Raw genomic sequence first — 27,804 nt, 5'->3', positions numbered from 1 at the left:
CACAGTAAATGAAAACTCTTTATTTAAATTAATCTGCTTAGTTTACATGTAGGACATATAAAGGCCCAGCTTTTCATTTCTATAAACTGGTAAAGGGAACAAACTTGATCTGGCCAATGCAATTTGAGATTCAATTGGTCTTTTAGTTTCTCCTGAAATCACATAAGTGCTAATTACTCTGCATATAGATTTGTTCATATAATTTATAGTGCACTGTTCACTCTTCAATTTATTTTGAAAAATATACAAACCTGACATAACCAAATTAGAGATGTTTGACAGGCAGCTGTCTCAAACAGTTTAGGAATATATCAGTATTCTTATAATTCCATTTTAAACTACAAAAAGAACAAATTCATATAAAATTACAACAGATTAGACAAACTTTTTCCAAGAAAAAAATATCAACTCAATCTTCCATTGTGTGACACATGAATATAAAACAAAAGTTACAATTAGTAATGCCTGCATTGTTTAGCTATGAACTGGCTGATTTAACTCTTAAAAAAACTATACAGTATTATTGCACTCCATGACTGTGCAGTATTGGGAAACATGCCAGCACTGAAAGTTGTCTTGCATTAAGGTTTTTTCAGGAGGTACAACATGACTGAAAAGAAGCATCCAGTCTGCACTAACAGCTTGCTGTCTTCAGTACAGGCCTTCACAGGTTTCAGCCACGCTGCCTTTGGGAAAGTGTCACTTAATAGCTGAAAATACAGTGAGACAAAAACATTGCACCAGTGGGTAATTACATCAAAACAATACAATGGCAACTCCTGGCCTAAACCTGCAGCCCCCTCCCGTATTCCGAATCCCTTGGCCCCACTCCCCAGCCTGAAGCCCCCTCTTGCACACCAACCCCTCATCCCCAGAGCCCTTGCACCCCAACCCTCTGCCCCAGCCCATAGCCCCTCATCCATGGCCTCACCCTCACTCAAAGCCCCCACAAATCCCTGCATCCTGACCCTCTGTCCCAGGCTAGAGCCCCCTCCCATACTCAGAATCCTTGGTCCCACACCCACCATATGAATTTTGTCATGTGCAACAATATGAAGCTGATGTGTCACACATCACTTCTACATTAGTGCACATAATGCATTCCACTCAGGGTCAGGAAAAGTTAGAAGAACACTGCTAGAGATACAAGTGGATAATTGAGTTAAATGACAGCTAATGGTGTGATATATTATTTATGGACAATGTTCCTAAGTGTAAATACTAGAAAGGAAAAGTCTCAGAGGGGTAAGCAAATGTTAGTCTGCATCAGCAAAAACAATGAGAACTGTGGCACCATACAGACTAAGATTGATTGTGGCATAAGCTTTCGTGGGTAAAACCCACTTTATCAGAGGTATTGGAGTAGAAGTTATATGTAAGGAGGAAGCTGCTTCTGTAAACACCCCTTCTTCTGTAACTTCCACTCCAATTCGTCTGATAAAGAAAGTTTTATCCATGAAAGCTTATGTCCTAATCAATCTGTTAGTCTGTAAGGTACCACAGGATGCATTAAAAAAAAGAAAAAGAAAAAAAGGAACTACCTGTACATAGGAAGCTACAGGGGATATAACCAGGAATATTAGGGTTAATCAGAGGAAAGAAAAAAAAATCAGAACTAGATAAATCAGGGATATCTTTTTAACAGGGAAACCTACTACACAACCATCTCCAGAGGGTAGTTATGGAAGATCATTAATTGGAACATTTAATCAAAAGCTAGTTAAGAAAAAGGGTCCAGTGCGACCACAGATGTTCCTGGACCAGAGAATCCTAGCTGGGAGCCCCAGTGGCAAGAGAACTAGTGGTCCCAGTAGCACAACCGGAGCCATGTTAGCCCCAGTAGAGGGGCCAGGGACACGGCAGCTGTGCCAGCCCTGGGAGTAGGGCTGCTGGGGCTGCAACAGCATGACAGCCTGGCACGGAAACTGACTAGGTCTGGCAGCGGGGAAGGGCATCAGGCTGAAGGGGCTGGGAGCAGAGGACATCCCCTGGTCTGGCAAATTCCCTCATTTGGGATGGGTCAGGCCCCAAGAATGCCGGATCATAGAGTTCCGGCCTGTACAATAAAACCTGCCTTTGGTCTGGTCTGCATGTGTCAGAATGACATAAGGCAGCTTATGTTTACTTGTGTTCATGTCTATACTACAGTCGAGCTCCCGCAAGTTGCCCAGTTCATCGACATAATTCCACCTCAGTGAGAAACAAACTACTAAGACTGATGCAATTAGGGCCTGAGTTGATACCGCATTACATCACCTGCTGGCTGAGTCAGGAGCCCTGCTGCTTGCTGCCTCCTGGAGAGTGACTGTGGGGCAGGGAAGAAGGAGAGCCTACTCTCAGAGGCAGGGCTCCAAACTGTCAACTCTACCCCCCCACAATACTCTAGAGATAAAAGCCAAAGCCCCCAGTCCAGCACAAGGCTCACAGCAGAACCCCTCCCCTGCCTGAGGCCTGACATGATCCAGAAGCCAATTTCACAGCAAGGAGCCTTCCAGCCATGAAATTTCATTCTTGCCAGTTTCAGGGCTGCTATTATTTCACATTTGGTCTCTGGCTCCAGATGTGAGCCACTCCTAGGCTGGAACCAGAGAGGAAGTATGAAATAGCTGCCATAAATCAACAAGATAATTTCCACTGCTAGTAGGCTCCCTGCTGTGAAATTGAGGCTCAGTGCCTGGCTCACAGCTGGAGTCAGTGCCCCATAATGCCCCGTTTCAGATGGTGCAAACACTTCTGGTGAGGGGACACACCACTGGCAGGAGAGTAGCATGGACATTAACAGCTGGTTCAATTATCATGGTAGCTGTAGGTCAACCTAACTTGATCTAATTTTGTCACAGATAAGCTCATGGAGTCCACCTCTGAGGAGAGATCACTTTTCACAAGTACTACAGGGACCGTGGATCACCACCACGTTCTGATGTGCAAACCTTTGAAGAGAGACTACATCTTATAAGCAACCACTTATAATCCTCACGAGTGGTCATACAAATGGAAGGTTTCACTGCATTATTAGATTGAGAATTCTGTTGTTAAATCCGAAGAAAAAATTCTATGCTATTCCACAACCAAAATTTACAATTTATGTTGCCATCAGCAAAAGAGAAAATATTTTCCAGAATCCTGCAGCAACTTTATACACAGATTTTAGAATGCCTTTGTCTGCAAAGGGAGGAGCTGCTGTCAGAGGGACCCAATATGCAAGAGAGAGATGGAGATGGGTCAAAGAGTTAGTTCTGAACCGTAACAGTATCTGAAGTCAACGTACATCTATATGAAAAAGTTATGCCATACCAATTCAGTACATACATTTCAACAGAGACTTTAAAGCAAGGGTGGGCAAAGGGCCATCCGCACCGTTCTCCAACCCCCAGACCAATCAGGATCTGGGGGCAGGGAATGATTAGTTTCTCACATCCTGTCCCAGCCCTGCTAGGGGGGCGCGCGCGCGCGCACGCACACAGCTTTAAATGAGCTAGTGTCTCTCTACAGCCGCCGCACACTCTTACAGGGGCAAGGAAACTTCATACGCTCCCCCACCCCCAGACCTTGCTTGGCCTGGGGGTGGGGGAATGGCAGGGTGGCTGCAGGCCAGATACACCGACTAGGCAGGCTGGATCCAACTCACAGAGGGCCCTTTGCCCACCCTGGGCTAGACACACCCCGGCTGTTTTAAAACTGCTGGCATGTCTCTCTAGCTGCTGCACACTCTTGCAGGGGCGAGGAGACTTGGCGCACTCCCTTGCCCACAGGCACTGATTGGCCTGGGGACAAGGGGAGCATGTGAGGTCTCCTCCCACTGGGTGCCTAGAGGGAATGCCAGCTGTTTTTTAAAAAGTTGGCATTTCTCTCTAGGGCAGTGATCACCAACCAATAGATTGGGATCTACCAATAGATCCTGGAGCCTCTGACAGGTGATCTCAACTGGTTTGGCCAGGAGGCTCTCAAGTGCAGGCACTTAAGCTGCCCTTCTCCCCAATGCTGGGCAACTCCTGCCCTTTGCCTTAGACCTGTTCCCCTATCTCCACAGAACGGGGGTGTGGGGCACAACAGGACTTGGGAAGGAGGGAGTTTGCTGACTGCTTTTGAGAGTACTGCAGAGCCAAGGCAGGGGTGAAACCTGGCTCAGCCCCACTGCACCACCACACAGAAGCCACCTGTGGTAAGCTCTAGGGCAGTGGTCTTCAACTTTTTACACCCAAGATAATTTTTTAAATGTCAGAACAAGTCAAGATCTGCCAGCCCATCCTTCTCCCAAGACCCCACCCCTTCCTGGAAGCCCTGCCCACTCTGTTCTCCTCTCCATTACTTGGTATCCCCAGCCCTTATACACTCTCAGGGTATGGCTACACTGCCACTTTTCTTCAATTCTTCTGTAGGAAGAGATTTTTTTCAACATCTGGTCTGTCTAGACTGGGCCAAATATCAGAACACCACCTTCTTTTGGAAGCCCCCTTATTCCTCGAGAAACGAGGCATACAAGGGTTACTGAAAGAGCATGTTTGCTCTTCTGCTAAAAAAAGCGGAAGAACAAACGCGTCTCTGGATGCAGAAGAGTTTTTCCAGGATCTCTCTGGAATCCTGGAAAAACTCCTGCAGTCTAGCCAGACCCTCACTGGGTTGAGAGAGGAGCTGCAGGCTCTGGGGTGGGAATGAGGGATTTGGGTGTGGGAAGGGGTGAGAGATGCAAGCTCTGGGAGAGAATCTGGATGCAAGAAGAATTGGAGAAGGGGATGCTGGCTCGGGGAGTGCTGGGGTACTGAGCAAGCTTGTGGATGTGAGGGTGCAGGAGTTTGAGCTGGGATGTGTGAGGTGCCCAAGGCACGTAGGTTGGAAGTATGATGGGTTTAGGACACAGATTTGCAGTGTGTGGATGGTGCAGGAGTGTTGTGGCAGAAGACTGAGGATGTGGAGGTGCAGGAGTTTGGGGATGGGAGAGGCTCATGACAGGGGGTTCCAGTGTATGATAGGCTCAGATCTACGGCCTGGGGGGGGGGGGGGTACAGGAGTAGTATGATGTTGCGGCCAAATGGGGGCTTAGCCCCAATTGGGGGTTTCTTGGCAAGGCTTCATTTTCAAATAAAATATTATGTCAAACACAAAATGTTTCAGCATTGTCTTTATTTATGAGAAGGGCGGGGAACCTGTTTTGAGTCAGGGGTCACTGACCCACAGAAAAGTCAGTTGGGGCCACACAAGTGAGATGCAAAAAATAACTCTTCCAACCACCCCCCCCCCCCAGCCTCACTAATGTGACCCCAATAGTGCTGGTGGGAGCAGGGGACATGGTACCAGGGAAGGGTGCTAGTGGGTGCTGGGGCAGGAGACAGGGTGCCAGTGGGGACAGGAAGTCCCTGGCATGCTCCTCCCCCTGGGACTCCTACCCCCTCCCTCCCCAGAGGAAGGAAGCCCCAGCGCATGCCTCCTCCCACCTCTCCCCAGAGAAGGAAAGCCCCAGCACATGCCTCCTCCCACCTCTCTCCAGAGAAGGAAAGCCCCAGCACATGCCTCCTCCCACCTCATCCCAGAGAAGGAAAGCCCAGCGCATGCCTCCTCCCACCTCGCCCCAGAGAAGGAAAGCCCCAGCGTGCGCCCTCCCACCCCCTCCCCGAGTAGGGAAGCTCCGGCACACGCCTCCTCTGGGGACTCCTACGCCCCCGTGCAGCAAGTCCCCAGCGCGCTTCCACCCCACAGGAAGCCGGCGCTGCCTCCATTGTCGCTGGAGGTAGGTAGTGGGGCTTCTTGCGAGGGGGGGGGGAGGGGAGAGGAGGCGGCGCAAGCAACCAGTCAATCACGATCGACGGGTGGGTGACCACGGCTCTAGGGGATGGGGCAGGGGAAGGAGGGGAAAGACTTCTCACACTTCCCTACCCCAGGCCAATCAGGATGGGTGGGAAGCAAAAGAAGTCTCCTGGCCCTACCCCCTCCAGGATGGCCTGCAGCGGTCTCCTTTTAAAAATTATTGTCCACTCCTGCTTTAAAGTGTGGGTTGCCCACTTTTGTAAACAATTTTTACTAAAATAATTGGTTATTTAGTAAGAGATCCTTCTTAATAGTTTTCAAAAGCTGTAAAAACAATATAGCACAAACCAACACCCACAATTTTATATATTTAGAACTTGTATTTCCCATAAGTACTCATGAAGTACTTGTAATTCTTAAATAAACATACCATATATTATGATGGTGACTGGGGAGGAAGGAAACACACTCCTATCCTCTGGGCTCATATCATGAACTTGTATATTATTTTAGATCTTCAAAGCTCCATAAACATTGCACTATATTGTTTAACAGGCAGCCTAGTGGCACTGAAGTCACATCCTAATTAACAAAATGTGACACATTATCCAGAGCCATCCTTATGCCAGAGGAACTTGCCAGGATATCCAAGAGATCAGGTGGGACTGCTGAAAGGTCATAGCTAGCTGGGAGTGAAGAAAGCTAAGGGAGTCAAAAGAAGCCAAAAGCATACAGGCCTAAAAATGGAGCACAAGTTTACCTGACAAAAGATAGCAAGTAAAGACAGGTATGCTCATTGGTGGAAAAAACCACTGACAATCACTCCCTCAAATGCAGATGAAGCACACTGCTAATAGCAGAAAACGGGATTGTTTTCTAGGTGGGCTGCAACAGGGAAAGTGAAATCAAGAGACCAACACCCAGAACAAATGGCAGAGTGGCCTCCTTTTAAAGATAGGATTTGAAGGAGAACATGTCTTCTACCAGCATTCATGGCTGTGTTTCTTTTTTTTTTTTTTTTTTAAGTGTAGCATGTAGCATGCCTGGCCAGTAAAAATAATCTTTTTCTGAAGAAAAATCTTCTTTCCTGTTGTGCACATCACATTTTGCAGTTTTTGCACGTACCAGTTTGAATCTCTCGAATTCGGCACTCTGGTCCAGCAACATCATGATTTTAGTTAGCTGAACATCCACTTATCATGCATGGGGGTAGCCCAGTTTCCCAGGGTCCCATAAAGTTTGTTTACCGCCACCAGCCCTGGTGCTCGGTGTTCTTTGCTGTTATTTAACTCTAATTTACCTCTAAAAGTCTTCTAAGAGCCCAGTAAGCAGTGGAAATATTGGCAATGCTGCTAGTCAATACTGGCCTCCGGTAGATCAGCAAATTCTCTAGTTTGGCACCAGTCAAGTCCTGATGGTGCTGGATTAGAGAGATTCAACCTGTATTAGTTTCTAATAATTTATTTAAAAATCTCTTCTAGGGGTTAAATGATGAACAAGTCAATTCATTTAGACTCCTATTTGGTTCCTCCACACAAACTGATGCAGTGTAGGGTTAAGGTACAGACTTGTAGGAGAGCCTACATGGTACACTCCCACAGTCTCCTTAGTTATTGTAAAAGGCCCCTGAAAGCAGGGTTCACTCACTGCAATGGCAAAAGGAGATGGAGGTGGCCTGGTCAGCCATCAAACAGAATAAACGCTAGGTACTCTCTAAAGCTTTTGGTAGTAGACTGCTGTGAAAAAAATCACTGCTCATTTAAAGGACATTTCCTGAGTGATTTCCTTCATTTTGTAATGGTTTTTGCCCATAGTAGAATCAACTAAGGGCTTTTTGTTTCACCCACAGAAATGCATTGATATTACAGAAAGAGGAAAACTGCTGCAAGGTAAATTTTTAGCTTGCATTATCATGAAGTGTTATGATAAAAACAGTTATGTTACGCTAACGTGTTAAGTTACAACTAAATAGTTTTTGGATCACAAACACGTGAACAGTGGCCTGACTATCTCCATAGGATTTGAGACTTGAATAGTCATCTTACCATGCAATTATTTGCACTGCTAATTAATCAAGTAGCTAGTCATTGCAGCAAAAAGCGGCACTATCCACTCACTCCCATACTTACAAGAAGTTTTCAGTGCTGCTAGAGGGGGCTATGATCGATGATGGTGCATTGACTCCATGTGCACATTGAGTTTCATTTCATTATCAAGAATTTGGACAAGCTGTTGCATGGAAGGAAGGTGACCAGACTCCAGCTTAGACCATACTGGAACATCTAACACAATAAAAGGAAAAAAAAAACACTCACACAATTAAAAGCAGTAAGAAAACCTGTAGTCAACCAATTAGCACCACAAAATTTAGGAACTGCTTGTTCTTATATTTAGGAAGTTATCTGGAACAAGACTTGTTGCAAGCCTTTGGATGCATTAAAATAAAGAAGTCGCACACCCTGTATCCCAAAATGATTAAAGATAAGCATTAAGCCTCTGCTTAAAAAGGTACCATGAGGATTCAGAATTTAAAATATCCACAACCTTCCTGTCCCCAGCTGCTAATAGATTCCCTAGCTCCCCCAGACATGGTTGCAGTTTAGATTTGTGTCTCTCTCGATCATAGCTAAGGCTTAAATCTTGTTGGTCTGATCTGATCAGCTTTCAACTCATTTCTATACACGTGTAATGTATCGGAGCTGGAAAAAAAGGGCTCATAACTGCCAAAACCAGTATGGAAGGCTGTTTATCCTGTAACACTTGGTACATTTTCAGAATACTTTAGTGATCAGTCATACCATCAGTTATTTTAGGATAAACACAATCCTCAACTCTGATGGTAGGTTTTTATTTACTCTCTCTGGAACTCACATTAGCATCTGGCCACATAGCAGTTAAAAATACATCTGGCGAAGTGGGTCTTTGCCCACGAAGGCTTATGTTTCAATAAATCTGTTAGTCTATAAGGTGCCACAGGACTTCTCATTGTTAATTTATCTGCTATGTATGACAACATTAATGATCACTCTCACGCACCTTTTGTTATTGCAAAGGGCCCCAGAAAACAGGGTTCACTCACTGCAACAGCAAAAGGAGATGGAGGTGGCCTAGGTCAGCCACCAAACAGGCTTTTGACTTTTGACCTATCATTCATTCTAACTGAACAAATTTGAAGATCCTTTCCCATGAAAGTTCTGCCTCTAGTTGTAATTCAAGAACCAACAGGACAATGTAGCACTTTAAAGACTAACAAGGAGGCGGTTTGGGGGGGGAGGAGAAGGAAAGTAAGTGTCTGGGAATTGATGATATTAGAGGTGGGGAGAGTAATATCTAATATCATCAATTCACAGACACTTCCCTTCCTTCCTCCCCCCCCCCCCCCCCGCATCCCCCTCCTGTTCTGAAATGTGATTTGTCCTTTTCGTATGTGTTCACTTTTTTTTAATTGTATCCTTTGGTATATATGGTTGTGACTATTTTCTTCCGCTATTTGATCTGAGGAAGTGGGTCTGGCCCACGAAAGCTCATCATCTAATAAACCATCTTGTTAGTCTTTAAAGTGCTACATTGTCCTGCATTTTGCTTCAGCTACCCCAGACTAACACAGCTACATTTCTATCAGGAATAGTAGAGTCATCTTTAGCCATTCTGATGCAACATTATATTCAAACAGTCTCAAGCAGTGCACTTAAAACTTAAACAACCGTGAACCTCATTCTGATGCAATTATGAAATCAGTATAAAGTCACACTGCCTTAGAGTTACGTGCTTATTATAATGGCTAGACCCAAAAAGGTAACAGTGAGTTCTGCGCTGCATTAAGCTTGTGATGGGTCTGCAATGGCAGCTGTCATAATGTCACCTCCTGCTTGGATTAATGCAATAGAAGGAAATATATAATTGTTTGCAAATCCAAATCAGAAAGTAAAGATTGAAAATAAACACTACTAATCCAGTATTAGTTACTGAGAAATCAATCAGTGGCAGAAATAGCTCCAGTAGAACCTCAGGTCTTAAACATAGTAGCAAAGAGGCAGGACAGGAACCCACAGAAAAGAAAATAGACAACTCCCTCCCCATGTCTTCCCTGGCTGACCAATACCACATTGGTCTCATCACATAGTGTTTGCATAAGAAACAGCAATCACCATTACCACAGGAGATTTCAAAGAAATGAGGTACCACTAAAGGAAAGCTTACGTTTTTTCTACTGTGTTTTTAAATATGCAGCTTGAAGTCCACATGTGATGGTCGAGGGACATGTACACAGAACGCACCACAGGACACAACATGTACTGATAAATGAGCAGGACTGCCGACAAACCACCAGGAAGTAATCCAAATTCTTCTCGGCAGACTATCTTCTTACAGAAAACCTATCCCAGATACCAGTGGACTACGGAACAAACCCCACCCATCTCTATATCTGCTTAACATGACAAAACTTCCCATGGGTGATGTATACCAACACGTACTCCCTGTTACCTAAAAACTACACCGAAATTTGGATCAATGTTGGTTATGTACCATACGTAACTATCTTGTGTCTTTCTAAGCAAGACTTAATTTTCAATAAGCCAAATACGACCAAGTAGAAAGAGCCCTTCCTCTAATCCCATGTAATGTAAATTTTGATTTTAAACATCAGCTTTAATAAAAATTTGTATTTCAGTTCTTCGTATTTACTTATCAGCATTTAGTTCACTTTTAAATAATGGGCTTCCCCCAGATGAGCTTCAAGAAGAAAGGTAAATAAGAACCATCCTCTACAACCCAATTAAAGATTCCAGATCTACAAATTTCACAGGCGACTGCATTACCTGATTTGCTCCCTCATTACTTCATTTAGGAGGGTCTGGGAGCTTCTAAACATTTGTGTATTATATAGAACAACATATAATGTACACAAAGGAATTCCTTCAAACAACACTCAAAACTCACCATTCAAAGTTATTTCAAATGCTCCTGTTGACATGCACTGGTTCTCAATCATATTGCTGAGGAAGAAAACCATCATACAGGCATAGACCTAGAACCAATTAAGAATCATTGTGAATTTAAGAGGCAGTGAGGTCTTGTGAACCATGCTACATCTTTGCAAATTAAAAAAAGTAAGGTACCATTTCAATTATTCATTTGCATTCTCTCAAACAAGTTTAGAGTCACAGTTTATTATTTTCCTTGCTTCGTAATGGAAAACATTATGCTCCTCAGGAAATTCAATATTAAAATACTGAACCACTTGATTTTTAAGGATTCATTTTCAAAATTACTACCAACGAATACGTACTATTTTAAGAAAACCATTCACATCCAGCAAAGCAAGAAGATGAGATGCACATACAGGTTGGACCTCCCTGGTCTGGCACTGCTGGGACCGTTCACCTGAGATTTTGCCGGACCAGGGGAGGTCAATGTTCCCTTGCTGGCTGCCCCATCCCCAAGCTTCTGAGGCTGGCGTTCCTGCTTGCTGCTACTAGGGGTTTCCTGGGTTCCCCTTGTCATTATCCCATTAGGTTTGTTCCTTAATCACACCATCATGCTCCCAATACATGATCGCGTATGGGCTTACTTCCAAGACGACAATATCCAGACTGTAAATCTACAAGCCTGCGTCGAACAAAAAGGCCTTGGCTATACATGCACCACTGGATTGTGGGAAGAGACCCATTTATGTTTAAATTCAGAAGAAGGGGAATGTCACTATGACTTGCACCCCTCTACCACTGAGGTAAACCACTCTGTCATAGTACAAACCAGTGAAGGATGTATGTGTGTGCGCAGTTTGTGTCCCACCTTCACTGTAAACCACTTTTATATTGTAAATGCCTCTGTAAAAGCTAATTTGTGTATATGTGGCGTATTTCATGTGCAGGGATGTGATGTCAAGTTGTCCTTATTTGAACCATCTCACGAGGATATCACTATAGACATTCGTATGGTGCGAATAATCGAGCCCATACACATTGGTCCCGACCTTAACATCGTTCAATCCCTATTACATCACGAAAAATTAATTGGCATGGTCAAAGAAGTGGAAGACACAGGGTCAAAATTAGGGATAGTAATACAACACACTGTTCAAGGTATCAAAAACATTGGAAAAGCTATACAAGAGAATAGCCAAGCCAAATGGTGGGAGATAGATTTAAGTAATATATCTGTTTCATCTTTTCTTAGTCATCCGTTAATTCTGTGTATTATTATACAAGGGTATCTCATCTTACATGTTTATATCTTAACATGTTGTATCTGTAAAAAATCTCAGGATGTGCACCAGTATAAGTTATATAAGTTTAACCTGCCTACACCAGAGGTGTAAACTACTTTGTAAATATAGTTTAATTGTGTTAAATGGTGTTGATTCATGATAGTCTCGGTCCATCCTGTGTATGTACACCGACTATCAAGGAGGGGATATGTTACCCTAGAAAAGGGGGCTGTATTATAGTTTAGTTCAGTGGGCTCCATTTTGAAAGAGTTTCTTTCTCTACATGATGGAGGTTTTTCCCGCTCAAACTGTTGATTTGCACACGGCACTACCTTGTGCACCCCTCTCAAGCAGGCTGTGCACCCGTTACTATCTGGTGCACTCAGCACCAAAACCACTGCACACAGCCCCTAGGAAGCTGCACTCAACCCCTAAGTTCATTGGCATACTTACCTAAGTTCATTAGCATATTTTTCCTGCCTCTGGGCCAATAAGAGCCCTGAGGTATCAGGGGCTTGGGTCCTTGGATATTCCCCAGCCTTGGTTTTTGTTGTTGTTGTTGTGGTTGCTCCTTGTACTGTTTGCCTGAAGCTTGGATACCATCTATGTAATCAGAGGCCTAGACTTTTGAACTGTGCTACCCTTGTGTGGTAAATACCCACAAGGTTTTCCTGTCTGCACTGGTCACTGGAACTGGGACTCTCTTTTCCTGTCATCTTTATTGGATTACTCACCTACTGGAGCAGACGGTGTTGTCGAAGGACAGATCAGACTGTGTCCAGAGGGAATTCCTTTCCAGATCGAGGATCCATATCGGGGTCGTCTCTTCACAGAGGACTCACTACCGTGGGATCTCCCTGCTTGTCCTCCCCAGAGGCTTACAAATAGCCCGAGGGTTGAAGGTCGCAGGCATTGATCGCCTCAGGCTTTGTATATACCTTATGTATCTAGGGAACTGTCCTATCTCCTTTCTTCGGGTTAGGGAGGGTTGGTTTGTTGAAAATTACTGTTAACTGTATATCTGTTCCATTATTTACTCAAAAATACACGGTTTGGCCCTAAATTGTGTACGCCTGATTTGTGGCTAAAGATCCACCGGTGATTAGATACGGCTCTCAGGACGGATCTCTCTTCTGTGTAGGGACTCCCTCTCCCCTTTTATATCCACTCCGTCGGCCATTTTGATTTAATTGTTTGTCCACGTCCCTAGGGCAACACCCTGCTGGGGCCACCCTGGCACTGCCAGCCCTGATTCGACGCCACTGCCCCACAGCCACTTGGGATTCCCCAGGGCTCTCTGTCCCAGGCTCATCTGCTGCTGCCTGGGCCTCTGACCAGTGCCACCCAAGCCCCACTGCCACTGAGGATTCCAGGGGGTCCCAGGCTGGGGCACCCTGGTCACCTGGCCCTATTGATGCTAGGGGGGTTCCCTAGCCCTACCTGGCACCGAAAGTGTTGGGGAGTTCCCCAGCTGGGGCCGCCTGGTCGCAACCAGCCCTGTTGCTGGGGCCAGTCCTGTTCGCATTGGGACTTCCCCAGCCCTACTGCTGCAAGGGGTTCCTCAGGCAGGGCAACGACTCCCTGTTTGCTGCCTGGCCCGGCTGACATCATGTGTTCCCTGCCTGAAGCAGGGGCTCTCCATTTGCTGCCTGATCCTGCTGATCCCAGGGATTCTCCGGCTAGGCCAGGGCTCCCCAGCCACCATCTGGTCCAGCCACTGCTGGCCCAGCCAGGGCTCCCCAGTCCTACATTCTCTCAGCTGGCTCCCACTCTCCGCCTCTGCGGCTCTTTGATCCAGCAAAATCCATGGTCCTGCCAGACCACGGATATTGCTGTATCAGAGTGTCCCGGATTTCAGAGGTTCAACCTGTACAATTGTAACAGTGTTTATAAGAAAAAACAGTGGATTTATAGAAGTTGTCTCCACAATACCCTTAGTAGTCAAACAAATATTCAGTGCCTAAATATATGGTACCTTGACTAGATAAAACAATAGTGGTTTAAGTTAGTAATTGTACACTTTGGGGGGAGGGAGGACAACCTTACCAGCATTGTTCCTTCCACACCATTCTTTTAAACTCTCTGCTGGCATTATACACTAAGGATCAAATGATGCAATCTTCAGCAACATAGCATTAGGAAATTTCAGGGTTAGTGTATTTATTTATTTTTAACTTTTCATATTACGTATTAAACACCAGTCTCTTCACACTGGTAACCAGGAACCAATGGATTTAGCACATGAGAAATACTGATTTCAATACAACGACCGGTAACCTCTTGGTGATGCCATTAATGTCAAGCTATTGTATTGGTTCAGCTTATTTTGTCAAATCACACACTCTCATATTTCTATAGGTATAATAGGCAGGGAAAGGCGCTGCCTTCCCAAACTGCCAGCCTGCCCGTCTATACTCTGCCTCCGTGTTGGAGTCACGGAGGCTGGAGCTGCACACCGCCCCTCCCCCCATGCTGCTGAGGGAGGATGACTGGCTCCTGTGGGGAGGGCAGGCCCTCAGCAGAAGGGGTGGGGCTGGGGCAAGTTTCCCCGAGCCCTACCTTCACCCACTGCCCTCGTTCATATCATCAGTAATGAAAGTTTCCCTTAAAATATTTAGGTAGACATCTACAAAAGAAGAGAGAATATTCTGAAGTTCAAACAAAGATCTCTCTTTTTTTTATACCAAAACAGAGCATCTTAAAAAAAGTGTTGTTAAAAAAAAATAACCAAGAGTCAATAATAGAGGGGGAAGAAAAATAAATAAATACACTTCTGAATTGTGATTCTACTCTCAGGCTACGTCTATTCCTTTTTTTGGGGGGATACCAGAGGTATCCCGAAAAAGCAATGCTGTGTCCAAGGAGCAAGTCTACTTTTTAAAAAAAAAAAATTCGAAGCGGATGCGCTCTTTTGCCATCTCTGAAAACCTCATTCTACGAGGAGTAAGGGACATGTCGAAAGACCACTTTTTTCTGAAATTTGGCACCGTGTAGACATGCCAAATTTCAGAAAAGCCACTTTTGAAAGTAAATCAGAAAAAGATACGCAATTGCGTTTCTTTTTCCAATTTAACATTGCAGTGTAGACCTACCCCAGTGACCATGTAAAAATTGCTCTTTAATAACAGGCAAAGACTGCCTTTGTAGCCAGGCAATGCTACATCTTTATCATTAGGTGCTCCTTTTACCGTATTACCCAGAAGGGAAGCAGAAGATTAGCAATCAAATCTGGATCTATAAAGACAAAACCAATCATCATTATTAAAAGAAATTAGATTATCCTTCAATTTGTCAAGTAATCTAAATCTTTATTAGGAAGTATCTTAGAAAAAAAAACACCTGCAGTGTACAACCAACCTCAGTACAGATATGTACCAAATTCATGGCCATGAAAAATGCATAATGTATCATGAAATCTGGTCTCCTCCTGTAAAATCTAGTCTTGTATGCTTTTACTCTATACTATACAGATTTCATAGGGGGAAAACAAGTGTTTCTCAAATTGGGTTTCCTTGTCCAAAAGGAAGTTGCAGGGGAGGAGGAGCACAAAAGTTATTTTAGAGGAGGTCACTGAATTGCCACTCATATTTCTGTCTGCCTTCAGAGTTGGGTGACCAGGGTGTAATGGCTGTTGGCCAGACAACCGGATCTGAAGGCAGTGCCCAATCAGCAGCAATGCAGAAGTAAGGGAGGCAATACCGTATCATGCCATGCTTACTGCTATACTACTACCTGTAGAGTTTGGTGACCCTAGAGTGGTGGCTGTTGAACGAGGGCCAAATTCTGCAGACAAAAGCACAGAAGTAAAGGTGGCAATACCATACTATGCAGCACGAGTGCAGAAGTAACAGTAGCATTATTGCAACCCCCTTACAACTCCTTGCTGGGTCAAGACCCCTACAATTATAACATGGAATTTCAAATTTAAATAGCTTAATTATGAAGTTTACAATTTTTAAAATCATATGACCATGAAATTAACTAAAATGGACCATGGTTTGGTTGGGCCCTAGAGATAGGTCATTAGTTTCCAAGCAGTTCCATACAAGTCAGCACCCACCACCAAAAAGGTGCTTTTAAAGGAAAGGAAATGGCATACCTTATTTTCTTGGCCCCACTGCCAGATACTTGGAGCTTGCATGCCAAAGAAAGCGAAGGGATCCTTGCCGACAATTATTAAGCCTATTAATACTAGTTTGAAGACTGACAGGAAGGATGCTATATGTCTATCAAAAGTAAAGACATAACAATAACTAAAGAGATTTTTAGTTAATACTTCACCACTTTATAGCTGAAATCACTCCAATTAGAATTATTTGCACTTTGTATGATTAGAAGTGATACAGAAAGTAATGCCACATCCCGTTGTAAAATACAGTACAGGCAGTCCCCGGGTTACGTACAAGATAGGGACTGTAGGTTTGTTCTTAAGTTGAATCTGTACGTAAGTCGGAACTGGCGTCCAGATTCAGCCGCTGCTGAAACTGACCGCCAGTTCTGACTTACATACAGATTCAACTTAAGAACCCCAAGCGTCCCCAAGTCAGCTGCTGCTGAAACTGATCAGCGGCTGATTCCAGGAAGCCCGGGGCAGAGCAACTCTGCCTCGGGCTTCCTGTAGTCAGCGCTGGTCAGTTTCAGCAGCGGCTGACTTGGGGACGCCTGGGACAGAGCAGCTGGGGTGCTGCTGGGTTGCTCCAGTAGCGCCACTCCTCGGCGCTACTGGAGCAACCCAGCAGCACCCCAGCTGCTCTGCCCCAGGCTTCCTGATTCAGCCGCTGCTGAAACTGACCAGCAGCGGCTGAATCAGGACGCCTGGGGCAGAGCAGCTGGGTTGCTGCCAGGTTGGTCCAGTAGTGCCCAGAGCGGCGCTGCGGGACCAACCGGCAGCGCCCCAGCTGCTCTGCCCCAGGGTCCACAACAAAAGCCTGGTCTGCTGGGGGGGGGGGGGGGGGGGGCACACTAGCTGCGCCCCCCCCAGCAGACCACGGACAGGGGGAGCAAAGCCGCAGCAGCAGCGGGGTGCCAGGCCTCTGAGGCTTTGCTCTGGCAAAGCCTCAGAAGTGCGGCAACCCGCCGCGGCTGCGGCTTCACTCCCGGTGCCCCTGGTCTGCTGGGGATGGTCCCCAGCAGACCAGGGGCACCGGGAGCAGCTTTTCTTGCCCCGGAGGTCGAGGTGGCGGGACCGCTGTGCTCTGGGCGGTCCCGCTGCCTGCGAGCTCCGGGGCGAGAAAGCCCCGTTCGTAAGTGCGGATCTGACATAAGTCGGATCCGCGTAACTCGGGGACTGCCTGTATATGGCTTTTCAGATCATCCAGAAGAGCAAAAGTAGAATGTTTTTCCATTGAAGATATTTTCAACCTAAGACTTAGCATATTTAAATGTAGGATTTGTCTAAAATCATACATTAGCAACTGTGCTTTGTCTTCTACAACAATTTTCCATATTTCAGAAGAATGTCTTCAATGACTCATGCTCACATACCACAGTTCAAATGGAAGTATCTCAATGAATACGTAAATCCCTATAATTCACCATGACAGGGTTAAACCCACAGCCAGAGAACAATGTTACTTTAAAATTCCATGTGTAAAGTCACTACATCTTTCACAAATCTTCTGCAATGTTTATTTTGCCTTATTACAGCTGTTTAACAATTTTGCAAAAAGGAATTCAAAATGTATGTCCATCGCAGTACCTTTATGACAAAATTAGTTTTTTTAGCAGCTTATAAGCAACTGAATAAAACATGAAAATCATTCCATTTTCATTTGTTTCCTCAACCCTCATCAAAAGATTTTAAATTATGGTTAAAGAAATTCTCCTGTTTATGATCAAGTCACAAGAAAACTCATTTTAAATTTTCTCCATTCCCAGTGAAGCCTTCTAGGTCTATTATGCAACATTATGCAACACACAGATGAGCTACAAAAGATTACGTGAACTAACGTCCAGGGACATGATCATGGATGAAAGGTGAATTTCAGTTACAATTAATTTAATCTGGCATCAAATATTATGGCACAGACAGACGTAACTTTGTTTTTGTCAAATATTCACATAAGGATCAACTGCCAAGGAAGACTACATCCCAGGGTTTTTTTCTCCTTTAAATCGGATTTAGAAACAAAAGGGCAGACACATTCATATGGAAACTGAACGGATTTTACAAGAGACTATTTTAATACCTGAAAAAATTAATGCACTCTTTTTAAAACTGTGGTTCTATTTTGACAGATATGTACAAATTCTACGTACAGCCATTACAGGTTAATTCTGCTAGTTTATAACTAGACAAGCCATATACTTACCTATATATAGGTTGTGGAAGGTAGTTTTCCCCTTCAATGCGGATGTCTGGGTACCGCTGGCTAATAACCCGCATGTACTCCTCAAACACCCGCCTGTAGCCTCAGGAAACACTAGAGGGGAAAAAACACAACATTTTACTACTACAAACATAGCTTTGGATAAATATTTACAGATTGTGGGGCAAAGATTTGATGTCTTTTTTTGTAGACTATTTATACAAACTTTTCATGCTAAGTTAGAGCAGAAGTCAGCAACCTATGGCTCACAAACCAAATATGGCTCACTAGGGAGCCAGATATGGTTCTTTTATAGGAGCCCGCGCTGGCACTGCACCAGGCCTGGGCAAAACAATCTGGCCCATGGACACAACAGGGAGCCCCCTCCCCTGCTTGTCCAGCCCCTGCATGTCATGCAGGAAAGTGGCTGTGGGGCCCTTTCTTTTTCACAAACTGTGAGCTGGGAGAAGATACTGGGGAGTGGTGCCTCATGGCTGCTCCCGCCTATAGCACAATCGTTTCTGGTCAATGGAAGCTACTCATTTCAAGAACAGGCAGCATGTGAAGCACCATTCCCCAGGCTCTTAGTCAGCGAGCACATGCAGCCTGTGGGAGAATGGGGCAGGCTTCTGAAAAACATGCTGAGCTGTTGGCCTGAAATCTTACTGGTAAGTGTCCCGGCAAGAGCCTGACTCTGGCACTCTAGCCTCTTCCTCCCCCACAGCCCTCTTTCTTCCTTCCCCACATAACCCAAACTCTCTACCACCCCTCCAGAGCCCACATCCCCTCCTACACACTGCACTTGAACCTATGGCAGGAAGCGATTGAACACAAACCCCTGCACTGCAATCCCCTGCCCTAGGTCACAACTGCACTCCAATCCTGTGCCTTGGGTCACAACTGTCTCCTTCATTGAAATTCAGTGGCCCCCAACCCAAAAAACGTTCCCCACCCCACCATAAAAAAAGAATGTTGAAACCTTGTGTGTTGGGCATAATATTTTACTTGATTTAAAAACAAAGCCTGGCCAACAAGGCCAGCTCCTATCTGGCTGCAGCATCATAACACTCCCGCACCTTCCCCATCCACACACCAACCCTGAGCCCATCATACACCTGAACCACCTGCCCTGAGCCCTTCATATCCCCACATTCCCAGACTCCTGCACCCCCTCATTCCCAGGGGCCTGCCATAACACTCCTACACCCCCACACATACCTTAATCTTGTGCCGAGCCTATGATACACCTGAACCACCTGCCCTGAGCTCCTCAGACCTCCACAACTTTAGCACCCTGACATAACACTCCTGCACGCACACATACCCCAAGCTTGTGCCCTGGGCCCATCACACCCAAATGCCCTGCCCATAGCCCCTAATACACTCCAACCCAGACTCATGAACCCTCACATCCCCAGCCCCGTGCCATAAGATTGACAGAGAACAGCCTGATTGCATGCATGAAGCTGGATTTGACCAGTTATGTAAGCTTCAAAGCAATGTGTGCAAAGATGCAGAAGTCCCATTAAATAAAGTCTGAGTGTACAAGGTTTTATTTATGCCATTATTTTTGATAACTGACAATGATTAATATTAAGTTGCATATTTTCAGTCATGCAAATGGGCATTCTTATACAGGTCTTTATTGACCACTTGTTCTGAATTTTCATGTAGTTTGGCTCTGTTTTGAAAAAACTGTTGACCTCCGAGTTGAGTGAAATGTTACTTTAGCAATTTTGACGACTTAGAGCAGGGGTGGGCAATAATTTTTGGTGGGGGGCCACTCCAAGATTTTGGAAAGTGGTCAAGGGCTGCACTTTTCTGTGGAAGAGATACGGAGTCTAGGATGGAGGTTGGGTACAGAAGGGCACTCAGAGGTAAGGGACTGGGGTACAGGAGACAGTGAGGCCTGAGAGGGAATTTAGATGAAGGAGGGGGTTGCGACTTGGGTCGGGGATTGGGGTGTATGATCAGCGAGGGAGTATGGGTGCAGGAGAGGATTCTGACCTGGGGGAGGGATGTAAGAGGGAATAGAGAGCCTTGGAGGGAGTTGTGACCTGGGACTGGGGGATGCAGAGCATTTGGATGGTGACCCAGGAGAGGAAGTTGGGGTTCAGGAGGGGCAGAGGTGCCAGAGGTAGGCTTTGGCTGGGAAGCACTTACCTAAGTTTCTTCTGGCCTGCAACACCCCCAAGGCAGGCTGGGCTCCCCACCTGCTGCAGCCCCAGACCACTGAAAACTGCAGGCTGTTCCCTCCATGTGGCTCTCAACTCCAGGAGGGGAAAAGAGGCTTCTGCTGCCCCCAGGCCAATCTCTCAGCTCCTATTGGCTGGCTGTTTCCAGCCAACAGGAGCTAAGGATTGGGCTGGGGGCAGGGAGATCATACAAAGCCTCCCTCTCTCTACAGAGCAGAGAACCGCATGGACAGCGTTTTAAACCGTGGCAGCTGCATCCCTGAGGGTCCCAGGCAGGTTGGTCCATTGGCCAGAGCCAGTGGCTTGGCGGGCCGGATTTGGCCCTGGGCCATATTTTACCCAGCCCTGACTTAGAGTGTGCCACAGCAAAAGGTACCTTACAAGTAAACTCAGAAATCAAATGTTTAAAAGTTTACGTAAGAGCCTTCATCACACAGTCATACCAATCAGGACAACTATCATTCAGCAGTGACTATGGCAAGATCATAAGATGATACTTTACAGAGAGGAAAAAATTGATTTTTTTTCTATTCAAATAATGTATAGCATGTTTGCGATGAGATTTAATTGTCACTTATTTTTAAATGAGAAATTCAGTATTTTATTGATATTTAAAAAAATTAAATCTCATCAAAACATGCTCATAGAAATGCAATAATGGCTCTAGTCTGTCCAGTTTAACTCCCAGCTCTTGCTTCTTCCAAGTTCTGGGCTTTCGATTTTGTTTCTCAGCAGACTAAAAAGTAATGTGCTAAAACAGACAAAGGCCGGATAGAATTGTTTTTTGTTCTGTACTCATGTGGTGGTGGACCTTGGCCAAGCACAGCAGAGGAGTTAGTTGAGACATTGTCTTAAAGACAGAGACAATATATAGGAAAGAACAGAAGCAGAACAGAAAGGAACAGTGGAGTGGATTCAAAAGAAAAAGGAAAGCAACTATTCAACACAGTTTTCAGAAGCTATGTCTAGACTGCAGGCTTCTTTCGGAAGAAGCTTTTCCAGAAGACATCTTCCAAAAAAACTTCTTCCAAAAGAGAGCATCCGTACTGCCAAAGCGTATCGAAAAAGCAATCTGCTTTTTCGAAAAATAGCATCCATTCGGTGTGGATGCTCTCTCACATTTAAGCTGTGATTACTATGGACAGAGTGGCCACCAAAGCACTTGTGCTTTTTCCTCTTCTTTCAAAAGAACTCCCTCTTTCCCCGTCTACACACACCTTTTTCTGAAAGAGCTCTTTCAGAAACAGACTTCTTCCTCGTAGAGAGAGGTTTATCAATGTTGGAAAACCCCCTCTGTTCTTTTGATTTTTTTTCCCAAAAGAACACAATTGCAGCGGACGTAATTCAAGTTTTTTCAGAAAAATGGCTGTTTTTCAGGAAAACGCTTGGTAGTGTAGACATAGCCTATATTCCCCCACTCTTCTGCTACAAAAATTGCCATGGCTTCCAGGCACGAGACCCTAAATGAGAATATTTTGAAGGAATTCATTCCCTGGGTAAAAAAGGAAAACGTATCAAGTATAAGCACTGCAGGAACATGATGCAGGGCCTAACTGCAAGCATGAAAACTGCTTATTGTGAGAAACTGATGTAGATAAAGATGTTGATGTGGCTGAGTGGCTCAGCTGGTTAGTAATTTCAGTAATTCACTTCGAAATGCATCATTCTTCAAGATTCTCTCTGTGCCTTTTAGTGCAAGTGTGATTTGTCAAGTACATTCTCGAGCTGTTTGCTGTGTTGAATATTACTAGAAAAAAAGTTTAGCTTAACTAATTAACAAGATATGAAGATTAGCTAACTAGATCATCCAAGTAAACAGAAAGCTGCAGTCAGAGAAAGCTAGAGTTGCCAGTTGCCACTGCCATTTTCTTATTTTGCATTACCTATTTTGGAACATCATGGTCACAGACCATAATGATGATGCCATAAATCTATTCCTTATTTTACTTCAGCATTACTCAGCTTTTTCAAGGGAACCCCTTTCTATACTGGCGCTCTCAAAAAATAAAAGTACCAGTGAGTTTACTGGGGCTTACTCCAAAATTAAGTGCACTCTAAGCACAGTCAGTCTTAGCTTTTTTTGGTAACTTGATTTAAATCCATCTTTTTTATGACTGACATAGGGATATTAGATAGCAATTAATTGAATAGTAATGTACAGTAACTGCATCAAATTTTAGGACAGAAGCTGATACAGAGGCAGCATGGGGGGGAGGGAGCGTAGTCAACAGGATTAACCAATAAACCCAAGCTTATCGGTTAATCATGTATTCAACTACACATTAACATCCCTAGATTTAAATTGCCTTGACTTCAGTCATTCCACCCTCATACTTTATCCTGCAATTTAAGCAAAAATATGGTTAAGTGATTAAGGAAGACAAAGATTATTTTCAAATTTCAGCCAAAAGCCATGAATGAGAACTTCTTCAATAAAAAGCTATCTAGCCATTTTATACTACACATATGTAACAGTTATGAGTTAAACAATACCAGTAAAAGAGGAGAGTATTTTTTACTGTGGTACAAACAAGCAACTTTTATTTTGACTAATGGTACTTGGAGGAAAGAGCTTAATGTTCTAAAATTAGAAACCAACTAATTTCCAGTGTATCAAGAAAAAATAAAATGGTTTGTGACTGAAGCAAACTGATTATTTTTGAAGTTCAGTCACTGATTTCACATGGCATAACACAGTTGAATATGGGTATTATAATTAAGATAGGCCAACAAGAGTTTACTATTAAGAGATGTCAGGGCCAATTACATGCTAGTTTAATTTAGAAGAATAACTGAAGATGCAAACTATATCACAATGTGAAAACTATTTCAGGAATAATATGTTTGCACCTCTAAATTTATGAAAATACAAGAAGACTGTGTGCCCCCTGCTTGCCACACTAGCCAATTCCCTCCCCTCCCCCAGCCACTACACCCCTACCATCACCCTTGATCCCACACCCTACCCCCAGCCTGCTCCTCCCTCCCCCCCCGGCCACACTCTGCGTCCTCACGCCCCCCTGCACACCACCTCCTGCCCAGATCCTGCACTCCCATCCCACTCACTGGCAGACATGGGACGGGAGGGCATGCGCAGGAGGGGGAAGGGAGGCGGCCAGAGCAACAGGGGAGACGGGCGGAAGGAGGGAGGAGGCCATGCAGCTCCTGCCTCCCCAGAGCATCCATGTGCAGCTCTCGCCTTCATGCGGCTGTGGCACGGCTCCCCCAGGGGACACGGGGCAGCCAGGGGATTGAGATTGGATAGTGGAGGGGGCCCAGAACCAGCAGCTCCTCCCCAGTGGCGCAGCCCCACGGGGCATGAAGCTGGAGCCACAGCACCCCATGCCTGGAAAGGACGGTGCCAAGGCTGGTCACAGCAAGCGCTGAGGATGGAGGCAGAGGTGGGCAGCAGCATGAGGATGCAGATGACATGACAACATCATTGTCGTCCCACAGGAAAAAAAAATGTTATATAGGGAGAGGTGAGAAATAGAAATAAGAAAATGAGGAATAGTTGTATTATTTTGACTAACGTTTGCTACTTGTGTTTTACAGAATCACTAATATCAAAATAAATGACTCAATTTTTAAGGGCTTGAGGTACACACTCTAGCTCAAGGGTGGCCAACCCGCAGGTCATGAGCCGCAAGTGAAGAAAAAAGTTGTGGCTCCTGATGGAACCGGGACAGAACCCAGAACTGCTCAGGTCAGCCGCTCTCAAGGCCAGGCTGCTGTGAGCAGCATGTGCGGTCACGGTCCGCGCCATTCCGCTCACAGCCCCCAGCGCGCTACATCATATCCTGCACGTGCAGGCTGGGCTGCAGCGTCCCATCCTGCACGTGCTAGCAGCCGGCTGCTGAGTGCAGGCAGCAGCAGAGGCACCGGGTGCAGCAGTGCCAGCAGCACCTGCCGGACTTGGGCATGAGGTTAGTGGGGGAGGGGTGTCTGGCTCTGGGGAAGGGGTGCTCATGGCGTGCCAGCTGCTCAGTATGCCGGCCACTCAGTGCACACACCCCAGCACCTGGAGGAAGATGCATGACTGTAGCGTTGGCTCCAGGACCTGACAATTAGGTTACGGGGGAAGGGGGGTGCCTGGCTCTAGTCTGGGGGAGGGGAGGGGAGGGAAAGGGAAGGGAGGGCTATTGGGTTTGGGGATGCACACAGCATCTAAGCCAGCATGTCTCAAGGCCAGTCGCTTGGTCTTAATGGTGGCTCCGCCTCCAGGTCCTGAGAATTAGGTTAGAGTGGGGGGGTAAAGGGGGGTAAAGGGGGGGATTGGTATAGAGGGGGGCCCATGCCTGGCAGGGGAAGGGGGGGCGCGCATGTGCCTGGCTCCGGGGAAGGGGATTGGGTTAGAGCAGCCTCTACTAATATGAAAGAGTACAGTCCTTGACCATCTTCCAAATTTGTTTGGGGGGGGGGGGGGCACTCCAAGAAAATTTTTGCCCACCCCAATATATAACTATAAAATTATTGCCCACCCTGATATATAACTCAGCAAAAGTAAGAAGCTTCTGAACCCTCATTTCGAGTCTAAGTCTCAAAGGTCTCATAGCAAGGGGAAAAGTGTGGGGCTGATGCTCTGCTTAGTGTCCGCCTAACTGCAGCAATAACTGAGAGCCCCTTGTCCCAGGATGGGCGATGTGACTGGCTGGGAGGGGGGGCAGAGGAGGAGACTGATGGCTGTAGCAGGAAGGGCCCAAGAGTGTTGCTGTTCTGGCACCAGCCCGTTTGTGGTGGACAGCCTCATCTGCTGCTGGATTCAGTGCAAGCCAGGACCAAGCAGTCCTGGCTCACGCTGGTTCAGGATGCTGCACCTCTGCTGGGCTCTTACTACATTTAAAATGCAGAGCTGTAGCGAGGGTGGCTCCCAGAGCTGGCACTGCTCAGTCCTGGCTTGAGCCAGCTCCTGGAGCTACCTCCAGTGCAGCTCTGCAAAGAAGTCATATCAACTAACCGTATAGTTAATACAAATTGTATTGACTATGCGATTAGCTAGGTAACCACCATTTAACATCCTTAACCCCCATGGGAGGGGAGGAGGTTGGGCGGGCACACAAACACCTCAGCCTCTCCAGCCCCAGCGCACAGGAAGGGCATACACTGGAGGTAGCAACACTCCCCCAGAATGCCTACAGTAGGCGTTCTGCGGGTGGAGCGTGGGCCAGGTCAGGCTGGCCGTTGGGAAGTCTGTGCCTTCCCCTGCCTATTATACAAATGCCCATGCAAATATGTGACACAAAACCACATCCGTCTAAACACCGTTCATATTTGAAAGTTTTCCCCCCACAATCATGAGGGTTAGTAACTTATTTTTTTTAAATGAAAGCAGAAGCTAGTTATACCCTACAGGTGACAACCAGGAAGTTGGTCAGGATTACACCCTTGAGGTGCTTGGTTAATTCCTCTGTTTTAATCTTACAGTGCTCTATAAACCCATTCTAGGGAAATGTGTCTTCTATTAAGCCAAAAGTTAAGTATTATCTAAACTGAAGTAGATAGGTAACTTCCAAACTGTTGTTCAATTTCTCTCTAGAACTAGAAGGTAAGATATTTTCTCTGTTCAGCATTAATTTATAACACTTCAGCAACAGTATTAAAAAATCTGTATAAATTTAAAACTCTAAGGCAGCAGGGAGGGGGTTGTTTATTGGCTTTTAAAAAAGTATTTTCTGTTCTGTCTCTGGGTCCCAGTTGGATGCGTTGCTATGCTGATGTAACCACTGTACACAAGAGCAGCTTAAAAATAGTCCTGAAAGGAGGAAAAAAGCACACTTGCTGTGAAAGAGGTTAAGATTAAAATTTAACACAAAAAAGCCACTAATATGTAGAGAAAGATAACAAGGAAGAATCCATAGTATTTAAAGGAGCAGAAATCATAAAGGGTAGCCATTTATTCCACACTCATTCAGCTATCAGAAGAATTCAGCATTACATACTGAATGGTCAATCGAGGTGTTGCTAAGTATTAACTGCTCGTCTGTAGTCCTTTTAGGTACCACTTATCCGAATTCATCATTTAAACCCGGATTAAGCAAATGCAAGTCGTTCTGGGTCCCAACATAAACTAGACAGCACAGGCAGAGGATCTCAAATTGATTCCCGTTATGAACTAAACCAAGTTAATTACCTGAGTCTCACTACAGCAGAGACCAGCCACGAAGAGACTATGAAGGAGACACTAGGGAACGCCGCACACCAACACAAATTACAACAGGACACAAGGCAGCGAGACTCCGCTTAATCCGCAGAACTCCAGGACAGACTGACCTTATGACACCCCCCGCCCGCCCCCGCACGGCCCCCGCGCTCCCTGCCCGCTCCCGAAGAGCGGGCTGGCCAGCGAGACCATCCCTCGCTGACAGTTCCTGCCCCGGGCCGTGGCAACCTCCCTTCCCGGCCTGCGGCCGACCCAGCGGCCGGGATCCGCGGGAACCTGGAAACACCCGGGGGTGGGAGGGGGATGCCCAATGGCCGCCCGCGCTCGCCCCGCAGCTCTGCCAGCGGGTCCCGGGGCCGGCCCAGGGCGCCTGGGCCCAGCCCCGAGCGCAGCTGTGGAGGGAAGGCTCCGGCCCGCAGCGCGATCCGCCCAGCCCCGCTGTGGAGCGGGCTCCTGCGAGGCCGCCCGCTGCCCCGGACAGGGCGCGGCCGCACCAGGGGCGAGGGCAGCGGCTGCCTACGGCGCGGGACGCTACGGGCCGCGCACTTACCAGATCTGGAACTTGAGCAGCGGGCCCGCGGCGTAGGCCATGCGCAGCTTCTTCGCCGGCAGGGCCCCTTGCTCCGCCGCGGCCCGGCCCAGCCCCGCCACCAGCAGGAACAGCAGCGCTAGCGCCCGCATCGTCCCCCCCTCAGCCACAGCACGCGCGCCGGCAAATGGAGGCTCAGCACGCGCCGGTCGCGAAGCAGCCCCTACCGCAAGATCGCGAGCGGAGGAAACGCCCTGCGCACGCGCAGAACAGATCACGTGAGGTAACTGTCCCCTCCGCCCCTTCCCCTTCTCTCATGCGCGCCCGCGAGCACCAACTCCACCCCTCCCCCCTGTTTCAGACACGTGCACAAAGCTGAGGCAGAGCTGGCTGAGGCCTGAGGGCTCTAGCACCTGGTGGGTGGAGGGATCAGTGACCCAGCAGCACCTCTGGCTGCCTACCAATAGTAGAACCACCACCCCCCCCTTGCCAGGGCAGGCTTAGGAAGTGTGGGGCCCAATTCGAACAGTTTTGGCAGGGCCCCACCACCCAGGATTTTTTGTGGAGCAAAAAAAACCCCTCACAACCACACACAAATATCACATCAGAAGCAGATATGATAAAAATGTATATCAATAGAGTTGGACATTTTCAAAAAA

At 46.3% G+C, this 27,804-nt stretch overlaps 1 protein-coding gene across 1 annotated transcript; it reads right to left on the bottom strand.

The window, feature by feature from the left end:
- On the bottom strand, positions 1 to 27,411 carry SELENOT (selenoprotein T). The gene is made up of 6 exons (XM_075937716.1): positions 27,167 to 27,411; positions 18,265 to 18,375; positions 16,053 to 16,179; positions 10,684 to 10,771; positions 7,872 to 8,024; positions 1 to 710 (listed from the first exon to the last, which is right to left on the bottom strand). Exons 1-5 carry the CDS (start codon positions 27,295 to 27,297, stop codon positions 7,900 to 7,902), a joined length of 582 nt encoding a protein of 193 aa, XP_075793831.1. The 5' UTR covers positions 27,298 to 27,411; the 3' UTR covers positions 1 to 710; positions 7,872 to 7,899.
- Between the last annotated feature and the right edge of the window lie 393 nt (positions 27,412 to 27,804).

Source organism: Pelodiscus sinensis, chromosome 10 (genome assembly GCF_049634645.1).
Source record: "Pelodiscus sinensis isolate JC-2024 chromosome 10, ASM4963464v1, whole genome shotgun sequence".
In the NCBI taxonomy this organism is placed as follows: domain Eukaryota; kingdom Metazoa; phylum Chordata; order Testudines; family Trionychidae; genus Pelodiscus; species Pelodiscus sinensis.
This window is presented reverse-complemented; position numbering and strand designations above follow the sequence as displayed.